The 12788-nt window shown below is 38.9% G+C and overlaps 1 protein-coding gene across 1 annotated transcript; it reads left to right on the top strand.

Moving 5' to 3' along the window:
- The first annotated feature begins 453 nt into the window (after positions 1 to 453).
- Positions 454 to 1454, top strand: LOC102408192 (olfactory receptor 1P1-like). The gene has a single exon (XM_006079720.3). It carries the CDS (start codon positions 501 to 503, stop codon positions 1452 to 1454), a length of 954 nt encoding a protein of 317 aa, XP_006079782.3. The 5' UTR covers positions 454 to 500.
- Positions 1455 to 12788: the final 11334 nt, after the last annotated feature.

Below are 12788 nucleotides of genomic sequence, written 5' to 3'. Positions count from 1 at the left end.
GAGGCGGGGGGGAACCCTGAATCAAAATTTTATAGAATTTTAAAATAGGCAGTTGTGTCTATCCCATTAAATTGAAATTTTTCTGAATTTAAGGATTATCGTTGTCTTATTTATCTAGCACTCTACCAGGTCCAGAGTTAGTACCTAATATCTGTGGAAGGAATGAATGAAAGGTTCTAGACTTTCCTGTGAATACAGCTGAAAAAGAAACTACAACTAAAGAAAATTGGGACATAACAGAATATAGAGAAATAAACAAAGAAATCTAGTTTAATTTCCTTAAACTGTTTCCTACACTTCCTAGAATATTGTATCTAGTAGATTTCAGTAAAAATGTTTAGTGTACATAGTATGTGATTGATACAAGTAAATTAAGATCATTCTTGTTTTTCTTCTCTAGAACTAAGAGACTGGCACCCTTAGGGATGGTGTAGAGTGAAATATGCCTAGAGAAGGTTAGTGGGTCTCAACCAAAGTTCCTTTCTCTGACTTCTGGGCTCATGGCAGGAGGGAACCAGAGCGGTGTCTTTGAGTTCCTCCTCTGGGGACTCTCTGAGCAGCCAGAGCAGCAGCACAGGCTCTTCCTGCTCTTCTTGTGGATGTACTTGGTCACGGTGGCTGGGAACCTACTCATTATCCTGGCCATTGGCACTGACTCGCGTCTTCACACACCCATGTACTTCTTCCTCGCCAACCTGTCTTGTGCAGACATCCTTTTCATCTCCACCACTGTCCCCAAGGCCCTGGTGAACATCCAGACCCAGAACAGGTCCATTTCTTATGTAGAATGCCTGACTCAGCTCTACTTTTTCTTGACATTTGGGGACATGGACATATTTCTCCTGGCTACAATGGCCTATGACCGCTATGTGGCCATCTGCCACCCTCTCCACTACGCCATGGTCATGAGCCGCCGGTGCTGCATCATCCTGCTCACTGCCTGCTGGACCCTTACGAGTCTTGTTGCCATGACGCACACCTTCCTCATATTCCGACTTTCCTTCTGCTCTAAGAAGATCATTCCCGACTTCTTCTGTGATCTGGGACCCCTGATGAAGGTGTCTTGCTTTGACACTCAGGTCAATGAGCGTGTGCTCCTCTTCTTGGGGGGAGCAGTCATTTTAATCCCCTTCGGGCTCATTCTGATCTCTTATATCCGCATTGTTTCAGCCATCCTCAGGGTCCCCTCTGCCCAAGGAAGGTACAAGACCTTCTCTACCTGTGGAGCCCACCTTGCTGTTGTTGCCTTGTTCTTTGGGACTGTGATCAGGGCTTATCTGTGGCCCTCATCTTCTTCCTCTGATTCAATAGCAGAGGATACAGCAGCTGCCGTCATGTACACAGTGGTGACTCCTCTGCTAAACCCCTTCATTTACAGCCTGCGGAACAAGGACATGCAGGGAGCCCTGGGGAGACTTCTCAGGGGCAAAGTCTCCTTCTCCTGTGGTCAGTGACTTTACAGAGAAACGGCAGGTGTCCTTTGTCCCCTCAGTGAGGAACATCACAGAAATTTCTACCTCAAGTGTCTCATTTCTAAATCCCACATACATACCTTATTGCTACTCGCTTCCCTTGCCTCTCCACCATGCATTTGATATTACTGAAGACAATTAAGACTTTTCATCTTTCTTTAATCTGTTAAGAGTTGCTTTTTTCCACTTATTTTGCTTATAAAATGACTTTTCACAGGAGTGAATGTCTTTTGCAATGTTCATAATTCTAAAAGTTTGCATAACCTCTTATACTAATTTATCAGAAGTTGACCATTGACTTTGCTGTACAGCAGAAACTAACACAACATTGTAAAGCAGCTATACTCTTTAAAAAAAAGGTTGATCAATGAAGTCATGGAAAGTAGTTCATGATCAAAATAGTAGCAAGTCAATATTGACTGGCAAAGAGTTTACAACTTTCAGTGAACAAATACATTTTTTCCTACAAGAAGAGGAAATTAAATAAATATTACATGAAGGTTATGAATCAAAAATCCTTGCAACCATTAGAACAAAGCTCTCAGCAGTGCAGGAATGATCTATGTTATTTTCAGTAAAGAGGCTTATGAACAGTTTATAATGAGAAGATAAAGGAATCTTGTGTCCTCTCAAAGTTCTTTCTGTTGAAATGTGTGCCCTTTGGTCTCAGCTAAGACTGAATCAAAGACGGTTGGAACTTATGATTTTTATTTCTACAGCGTAAAATTCACAAGTCCAGATGAAGACCAAGAGTGAATGCAGAGACATTGTCTAAAGTCAAGACCATGGAACAAATTCATCACAGTTTCATAAGGAAAGTGAGTTCTGAGTGGTTCCCAGGCGACCTGGATCCTAACATAAGTAACTCCTTTTACTTTGTGTAAGTCTAGTCTTCTCATCTGTGGAATGAAATTATTGATATTTTCCTGCCTACTTAACCAGGATTTTGTAGGGAAAATGATAGGGGTTTGGCTATTATAAGAGAGAAGCTCTAAATAATTGTAGCTTTAAGAAAATTGAAGGGAGAGGGTGGGATGATTTGGGAGAATGACATTGAAACATGTATAATATCATATATGAAATGAATCGCCAGTCCAGGTTCGATGCAGGATACAGGATGCTTGGGGCTGGTGCACTGGGATGACCCAGAGGGATGGTATGGGGAGGGAGGTGAGAGGGGGGTTCAGGATTGGGAACACGTGTACACCTGTGGCAGATTCATGTTGATGTATGGCAAAACCAATACAATATTGTAAAGTAATTAGCTTCTAATTAAAATAAAAAAATTTTAAAACACTTTAAAAGAAAAAAAAATGAAAATTGAGCATTTATTTTTCTCTCTTGTACAAATAAAAAGTCTCATGATAGGCTGAATACATAATCATCAAAGATCCAGGCTGACTCTCTCTTGGTTCTGGGCCAACCTTAAAAAAATGATTCCAGGGATTTCCATGGTGGTCCAGTGGCTAAGACTCTGCACTCCCAATGCAGGGAGCCTAGGTTGGATCCCTGGTCAGGGAACTAGGTCCCACATGCCACATTTAAATGGTTCCACATGCCGAAACTGAGACCCAGTGCAGCCAAATAAATAAATAAAAATTTTTTTATAAGAATGATTCCATATTATGGTCCAAGGTGACTGTTAAACTTCTGCCAATAAGTCTTTATTTCAACCAATAGGAAAGAGGAAAGGTCATCTGGTGAATGCATGCACCTCTTCCCCTTATATCTTATTGGCCAGAACTTGATCACTTGGTCTCAACTGGCTGCAGTTGAGCCTGGGAAATGTATTCATTATACTTGGTGCCCGTATGCCCTGCTAACATTATATTAGTATGGAAGAAGCAAAAACCTGTATCAGGGGAAAATCAGCTACCTCTGCTACAGTGGGGTGCCATGATGGCAGTTAAAAACCCTGCTAGCTCTGTGGGAGAAGGCAAGGGTGGGATGATTCGAGAGAATAGCACTGAAACATGTATATTATCATATGTGAAACAGATCACCAGCCCAGATTCGATGCATGAGACAGGGTGCTCAGGGCTGGTGCACTGAGATGACCCTGAGGGATGGGATGGGGAGGGATGTGGGAGGGGGTTCAGGATAGGGAACACATGTACACCCATGGCTGGTTCATGTGAAAGTAATTAGCCTCCAATTAAAATAAATTAATTAATAAAAAAAACAACCCTGCTAGCATGAAGAGCCGATGAAAACAGGTGAGCACTCATTTGGTTACTGTCTAAATCTTTTAAGACTTCTGAAATACAAACTAAGATACTTTCTTCCTAGTGATCATAGAAGTTTTCCCATGGAATGGCAGAAATGAGAATGGGTGATAATTGTGAGGTGTCTGAGACATCCTTCTCTTATCAAGAAAGAACTACAGTTGAAAACAAATGAACTAAGTATGCAGAATAATAAGTTGGAGACAAAGCAAGAAGAGTAATCCTAAAGAAACAAGGAAGAGAAAAACAGATAGTGAAAGAGATCAATAAAATAAAGAATTGCAAAACTGTATTCAACAAACTAAAAAGCTGTCACTGGAAAGATTGATAAATGGATTTTTAGCAAGACTGACCAAGAAAAAATAGGATAATACTGTGTACATTATTCCAATAAGTTACATAAGATAGGTCAATTCCCTGAAAGAAACAAACTACAAAAGCTTACTCAGAAGAAAGATACAGCCTGAACTTCAGTGCTATTAAAGAAATTGTGTTTGTAGTTAAAACATTCTAACGAAGAACATCCAGGCTCAGGTGCTTTTGTTGGAGAATTAAAATGTTTAAAGAATAAATAATACAATTTTTCACCATTGAGGATAATGTTTGCTGTGGGTTTGTCATATATAGCTTTTCTTATGTTGAGGTATGTTCCTTCTATTCCTGCTTTCTGGAGAGTTTTTATCATAAATGGATGTTGAATTTTGTCAAAGGCTTTCTCTGCATCTATTGAGATAATCGTATGGTTTTTATTTTTCAATTTGTTAATGTGGTGTATTACATTGATTTGCGGATATTGAAGAATCCTTGCATCCCTGGGATAAAGCCCACTTGGTCATGGTGTATGATCTTTTTAATGTGTTGTTGGATTCTGATTGCTAGAATTTTGTTAAGGATTTTTGCATCTATGTTCATCAGTGATATTGGCCTGTAGTTTTCTTTTTTTGTGGCATCTTTGTCAGGTTTTGGTATTAGGGGGATGGTGGCCTCATAGAATGAGTTTGGAAGTTTACCTTCCTCTGAAATTTTCTGGAAGAGTTTGAGCAGGATAGGTATTAGCTCTTTAAATTTTTGGTAGAATTCAGCTGTGAAGCTGTCTGGACCTGGGCTTTTGTTTGCTGGAAGATTTCTGATTACAGTTTCAATTTCCGTGCTTGTGATGGGTCTGTTAAGATTTTCTATTTCTTCCTGGTCCAGTTTTGGAAAGTTGTACTTTTCTAAGACTTGGTCCATTTCTTCCCCGTTGTCCATTTTATTGGCATATAATTGTTGATAGTAGTCTCTTATGATCCTTTGTATTTCTGTGTTGTCTGTTGTGATCCCTCCATTTTCATTTCTAATTTTATTGATTTGATTTTTCTCCCTTTGTTTCTTGATGAGTCTGGCTAATGGTTTGTCAATTTTATTTATCCTTTCAAAGAACCAGCTTTTGGTTTTGTTGATTTTTGCTATGGTCTCCTTTGTTTCTTTTGCATTTATTTCTGCCCTAATTTTTAAGATTTCTTTCCTTCTACTAACCCTGGGGTTCTTCATTTCTTCCTTTTCTAGCTGCTTTAGGTGTAGAATTAGGTTATTTATTTGACTTTTTTCTTGTTTCTTGAGGTGTGCCTGTATTGCTATGAACTTTCCCCTTAGGACTGCTTTTACCGTGTCCCACAGGTTTTGGGTTGTTGCGTTTTCATTTTCATTCGTTTCTATGCAAATTTTGATTTCTTTTTTGATTTCTTCTGTAATTTGTTGGTTATTCAGCAGTGTGTTGTTCAGCCTCCATATGTTGGAGTTTTTAATAGTTTTTCTCCTGTAATTGAGATCTAATCTTACTGCATTGTGGTCAGAAAAGATGCTTGGAATGATTTCAATTTTTTTTTGAATTTACCAATGTTAGCTTTATGGCCCAGGATGTGATCTATCCTGGAGAAGGTTCCATGTGCGCTTGAGAAACAGGTGAATTTCATTGTTTTGGGATGAAATGTCCTATAGATATCAATTAGGTCTAACTGGTCTATTGTATCGTTTAAAGTTTGTGTTTCCTTGTTAATTTTCTGTTTAGTTGATCTATCCATAGGTGTGAGTGGTATTTAAGGGTATTAAAGTCTCCCACTATTATTGTGTTATTGTTAATTTCTCCTTTCATACTTGTTAGCATTTGTCTTACATACTGCGGTGCTCCCGTGTTGGGTGCATATATATTTATAATTGTTATATCTTCTTCTTGGATTGATCATTTGATCATTATGTAGTGACCTTCTTTGTCTCTTTTCACAGCCTTTGTTTTAAAGTCTATTTTATCTGATATGAGTATTGCTACTCCTGCTTTCTTTTGGTCCCTATTTGCATGGAAAATCTTTTTCCAGCCCTTCACTTCAGGAACAAGACAAGGGTGCCCACTTTCACCATTACTATTCAACATAGTTTTGGAAGTTTTGGCCACAGCAATCAGAGCAGAAAAAGAAATAAAAGGAATCCAAATTGGAAAAGAAGAAGTAAAACTCTCACTATTTGCAGATGACACGATCCTCTACATAGAAAACTCTAAAGACTCCACCAGAAAATTACTAGAGCTAATCAATGACTATAGTAAAGTTGCAGGATATAAAATCAACACACAGAAATCCCTTGCATTCCTATACACTAATAATGAGAAAATAGAAAGAGAAATTAAGGAAACAATTCCATTCACCATTGCAACAAAAAGAATAAAATACTTAGGAATATATCTACCTAAAGAAACTAAAGACCTATATATAGAAAACTATAAAACACTGGCGAAAGAAATCAAAGAGGACACTAATAGATGGAGAAATATACCATGTTCATGGATTGGAAGAATCAATATAGTGAAAATGAGTATACTACCCAAAGCAATTTATAGATTCAATGCAATCCCTATCAAGCTACCAACAGCATTCTTCACAGAGCTAGAACAAATAATTTCACAATTTGTAGGGAAATACAAAAAACCTCGAATAGCCAAAGCTATCTTGAGAAAGAAGAATGGAACTGGAGGAATCAACCTACCTGACTTCAGGCTCTACTACAAAGCCACAGTCATCAAGACAGTATGGTACTGGCACAAAGACAGAAATATAGATCAATGGAACAAAATAGAAAGCCCAGAGATAAATCCACGCACATATGGACACCTTATCTTTGACAAAGGAGGCAAGAATATACAATGGATTAAAGACAATCTCTTTAACAAGTGGTGCTGGGAAATCTGGTCATCCACTTGTAAAAGAATGAAACTAGAACACTTTCTAACACCATACACAAAAATAAACTCAAAATGGATTAAAGATCTAAACATAAGACCAGAAACTATAAAATTCCTAGAGGAGAACATAGGCAAAACACTCTCTGACATACATCACAGCAGGATCCTCTATGACCCACCTCCCAGAATATTGGAAATAAAAGCAAAAATAAACAAATGGGACCTAATTAACCTTAAAAGCTTCTGCATATCAAAGGAAACTATTAGCAAGGTGAAAAGACAGCCTTCAGAATGGGAGAAAATAATAGCAAATGAAGCAACTGACAAACAACTAATCTCAAAAATAGACAAGGAATTCCTACAGCTCAACTCCAGAAAAATAAATGACCCAATCAAAAAATGGGCCAAAGAACTAAATAGACATTTCTCCAAAGAAGACATACAGATGGCTAACAAACACATGAAAAGATGCTCAACATCACTCATTATCAGAGAAATGCAAATCAAAACCACTATGAGGTACCATTTCACGCCAGTCAGAATGGCTGCGATCCAAAAGTCTACAAGCAATAAATGCTGGAAATGGTGTGGAGAAAAGGGAACCCTCTTACACTGTTGGTGGGAATGCAAACTAGTACAGCCACTATGGAGAACAGTGTGGAGATTCCTTAAAAAACTGGAAATAGAACTGCCTTATGACCCAGCAATCCCACTGCTGGGCATACACACTGAGGAAAGCAGAATTGAAAGAGACACGTGTACCCCAATGTTCATCGCAGCACTGTTTATAATAGCCAGGACATGGAAGCAACCTAGATGTCCATCAGCAGATGAATGGATAAGAAAGCTGTGGTACATATACACAATGGAGTATCACTCAGCCATTAAAAAGAATACATTTGAATCAGTTCTAATGAGGTGGATGAGACTGGAGCCTATTATACAGAGTGAAGTAAGCCAGAAAGAAAAACACCAATACAATATACTAATGCATATATATGGAATTTAGAAAGATGGTAACAACAACCCTGTGTATGAGACAGCAAAATAGACACTCATGTATAGAACAGTCTTATGGACTCTGTGGGAGAGGGAGAGAGTGGAAAGATTTAGGAGAATGGCATTGAAATATGTAAAATATCATGTATGAAACGAGTTGCCAGTCCAGGTTCGATGCATGATACTGGATGCTTGGGGCTGGTGCACTGGGACGACCCAAAGGGATGGTATGGGGAGGGAGGAGGGAGGAGGGTTCAGGGTGGGGAACACATGTATACCTGTTGCGGATTCATTTTGATATTTGGCAAAACTAATACAATTATGTAAAGTTTAAAAATAAAATAAAATTAAACAAAAAAACTAACAAACATTTTAAGCAAAAAAAAATAAAATAATTTCAATGGAGTAAAAAAAAAAAAAAGAAAAAGAAAATAAAATTGAAAAAAAAAGAATAAATAATACAAATTCTATTCTGTCTTCTAGAAACAGAAAAGGAGAGGACATTTTACAGCTACATTTATGAGGCAAACGTTACATTGAAACCAAAACCAGACAAAGCTATTACTTTTTAAAAAAGAATACTGGAAATGAATATCCCTCATGATCACAGACAAAAAAGTCCTAAGCAAAATATTATAAAGTAGAACTTAGCAAATTTATAGTTTTACTTAAAAAGAGAACCCCATGAACAGTATGAAAAGACAAAATGATAGGATACTGAAAGAGGAACTCCCCAGGTCAGTAGGTGCCCAATATGCTACTGGAGATCAGTGGAGAAATAACTCCAGAAAGAATGAAGGGATGGAGCCAACGCAAAAACAATACCCGGCTGTGGATGTGACTGGTGATAGAAGCAAGGTCCAATGCTGTAAAGAGCAATATTGCATAGGAACCTGGAATGTTAGGCCCATGAATCAAGGCAAATTGGAAGTGGTCAAACAAGAGATGGCAAGAGTAAATGTTGATATTCTAGGAAGCAGTGAACTAAAATGGACTGGAATGGGTGAATTTAACTCCGATGACCATTATATCCACTACTGCAGCGAGGAATCCCTCAGAAGAAATGGAGCAGCCATCATGGTCAACAAAAGAGTCCGAAATGCAGTACCTGGATGCAATCTCAAAAACGACAGAATGATCTCTGTTCGTTTCCAAGGTAAACCATTCAAAATCACAGTAATCCAAGTCTATGCCCCAACCAGTAACTCTGAAGAAGCTGAAGTTGAACGGTTCTATGAAGACCTACAAGACCTTTTAGAACTAACACCCAAAAAAGATATCCTTTTCATTATAGGGGACTGGAATGCAAAAGTAGGAAGTCAAGAAACACCTGGAGTAACAGGCAAATTTGGCCTTGGAATACGGAATGAAGCAGGGCAAAGACTAATAGAGTTTTGTCAAGAAAATGCACTGGTCATAGCAAACACCCTCTTCCAACAACACAAGAGAAGACTCTACACATGGGCATCACCAGATGGTCAACACCGAAATCAGATAGATTCTATTCTTTGCAGCCAAAGATAGAGAAGCTCTATACAGTCAACAAAAACAAGACCAGGAGCTGACTGTGGCTCAGATCATGAACTCCTTATTACCAAATTCAGACTTAAATTGAAGAAAGTAGGGAAAACCACTAGACCGTTCAGGTATGACCTAAATAAAATCCTTTATGATTATACAGTGGAAGTGAGAAATAGATTTAAGAGCCTAGATCTGAGGGATAGAGTGCCTGATGAACGATGGGCTGAGGTTCGTGACACAGGAGACAGGGATCAAGACCATCCCCATGGAAAAGAAATGCAAAAAAGCAAAATGGCTGTCTGGGGAGGCCTTACAAATAGCTGTGAAAAGAAGAGAAGCGAAAAGCAAAGGAGAAAAGGAAAGATATAAGCATCTGAATGCAGAGTTCCAAAGAATAGCAAGAAGAGATAAGAAAGCTTTCCTCAGCGATCAATGCAAAGAAATAGAAGAAAACAAGAGAATGGGAAAGACTAGAGATCTCTTCAAGAAAATTAGAGATACCAAGGGGACATTTCATGCAAAGATGGGCTCGATAAAGGACAGAAATGATATGGACCTAACAGAAGCAGAAGATATTAAGAAGAGGTGGCAAGAATTCATAGAAGAACTGTACAAAAAAGATCTTCACGACCCAGATAATCACGATGGTATGATCACTCATCTAGAGCCAGACATCCTGGAATGTGAAGTCAAGTGAGCCTTAGAAAGCATCACTACGAACAAAGCTAGTGGAGGTGATAGAATTCCAGTTGAGCTATTTCAAATCCTGATAGATGATGCTGTGAAAGTGTTGCACTCAATATGCCAGCAAATTTGGAAAACTCAGCAGTGGCCACAGGACTGGAAAAGGTCAGTTTTCATTCCAATCCCAAAGAAAGGCAAAGCCAAAGAATGCTCAAGCTACCACACAATTGCACTCATCTCACATGCTAGTAAAGTAATGCTTAAAATTCTCCAAGCCAGGCTTCAGCAATGCATGAACCGTGAACTTCCTGATGTTCAAGCTGGTTTTAGAAAAGGCAGAGGAACCAGAGATCAAATAGGCAACATACGCTGGATCATGGAAAAAGCAAGAGAGTTCCAGAAAAACGTCTATTTCTGCTTTATTGACTATGCCAAAGCCTTTGACTGTGTGGATCACAATAAACTGTGGAACATTCTGAAAGAGATGGGCATACCAGACCACCTGACCTGCCTCTTGAGAAACCTGTATGCAGGTCAGGAAGCAACAGATAGAACTGGACATGGAACAACAGACTGGTTCCAAATAGGAAAAGGAGTACGTCAAGGCTGTATATTGTCACCCTGCTTATTTGACTTATATGAAGAATACGTCATGAGAAGCGCTGGGCTGGAAGAAACACAAGCTGGAATCAAGATTGCCGGGAGAAATATCAATAACCTCAGATATGCAGATGACACCACCCTTATGGCAGAAAGTGAAGAAGAATTAAAGAGCCTCTTGATGAAAGTGAAAGTGGAGAGTGAAAAAGTTGGCTTAAAGCTCAATATTCAGAAAACGAAGATCATGGCATCTGGTCCCATCACTTCATGGGAAATAGATGGGGAAACAGTGGAAACAGTGTCAGACTTTATTTTTGGGGGCTCCAAAATCACTGCAGATGGTGACTGCAGCCATGAAATTAAAAGACGCTTACTCCTTGGAAAGAAAGTTATGACCGACCTAGATAGCATATTCAAAAGCAGAGACATTACTTTGCCAACAAATGTCCGTCTAGTCAAGGCTATGGTTTTTCCTGTGGTCATGTATGGATGTGAGAGTTGGACTGTGAAGAAGGCTGAGCGCTGAAGAATTTATGCTTTTGAACTGTGGTGTTGGAGAAGACTCTTGAGAGTCCCTTGGACTGCAAGGAGATCCAACCAGTCCATTCTGAAGGAGATCAGCCCTGGGATTTCTTTGGAGGGAATGATGCTGAAGCTGAAACTCCAATACTTTGGCCACCTCATGCAAAGAGTTGACTCATTGGAAAAGACTCTGATGCTGGGATGGATTGTGGGTAGGCGGAGAAGGGGACGACAGAGGATGAGATGGCTGGATGGCATCATTGACTCGATGGACGTGAGTCTGAGTGAAGTCCAGGAGTCGGTGATGGACAGGGAGGCCTGGCGTGCTTTGATTCATGGGGTCGCAAAGAGTCAGACACGAATGAGCAACTGAACTGAACTGACCTAGTAGAGTTTATCCTCAGAATGTAAGGCACATTGAAAATTAAAAATTCAGTAATTTAATTCACCATATTGTAAGCTTTAAGAAGAGCAAATCCCATAGAATTATCTCAATAGAGGCAGAAAAAGTCTTTGACAATATTTGTCATTCATTCATGATAATAATTCTAGAAATAGGAGGGGATTTCTTGAACCTGATGAAGAGCATCTTAAAAATGGCATCTTTTAAAATCTAAAGTAATATATTAATAGTGAAAGACCAAATGCTTTATTCTAAGACTGGAAACAGACAACAATGTCATCAATCATAGGTTCTATCCAACATACTGGAAATCCTAGGCAGCGCAATCAGGCAAGAAAAAAGAAGTCATACAATTGGAAAGGAAAAGTAAAACTGTCTCTATTGGCAGATAATATGATTGTCCATGTAGAAAATCCCAAAGAAACTGTAAACAATAGATCTTGAGACTGTTATTAAAATGCTGACACTTTGTTTAGTAGGTATAAACCTTACTCAGGATGGTAAGGAAAAAAGGGAAGAAAGGCAAGGAAAAATGTGAAGAACAGTAGCGTGTAATCCATTAATGTACCGATTGTTGCTTCACAAGCTGCAAAGAGAAATAGCAAGTCATTCAACCTATAAGTGAGTTTGGCACAGAGAATTTATTTAGAGGGTTTGCAAGGGGAGACTGCACCTCAGAGTAATCCACAGAAGGGAGAAAGGAGCAGGAATTTTTCTGTCCAGTGCCCTCCTACCTTCTGTTTTCCATTGAAATTTCACCCACATGATGCTCTCTTCCTCAAGCTATAGAGCATGTCATTTGGCCCCTCAACACTTGAAGTTGGATTCTATGTCTGATTCTTGACATTTCATCCAAGTCTGTAAGTTGATCTTAAATAGTTTGGCTGAACTCAGACTAGTTTGGCTTAGGAAAAGCCTTTCAAAAAGTTGAGGGCAGAGCTTCCAGGCAGGAGGAAAGCAAAGGCAAAAGCTCTGAGATGACAGAATTTTGTGAATTTAAGAACTGAAAGAAAGCCAAGATGGCAGATGTTTTGGGAGCCAAAGAAAACAAATGACACTGATTGAGGTTGCCAATTACATCTAGGAGCAAGACCAGATAAGCATCTAGGCTGTGTTTCATTTTTCTAATTTTTTATTTTATTTTCTTTGGT

The sequence above is a fragment of the Bubalus bubalis genome, chromosome 3, assembly GCF_019923935.1.
Source record: "Bubalus bubalis isolate 160015118507 breed Murrah chromosome 3, NDDB_SH_1, whole genome shotgun sequence".
Lineage (NCBI taxonomy): Eukaryota > Metazoa > Chordata > Mammalia > Artiodactyla > Bovidae > Bubalus > Bubalus bubalis.
This window is presented reverse-complemented; position numbering and strand designations above follow the sequence as displayed.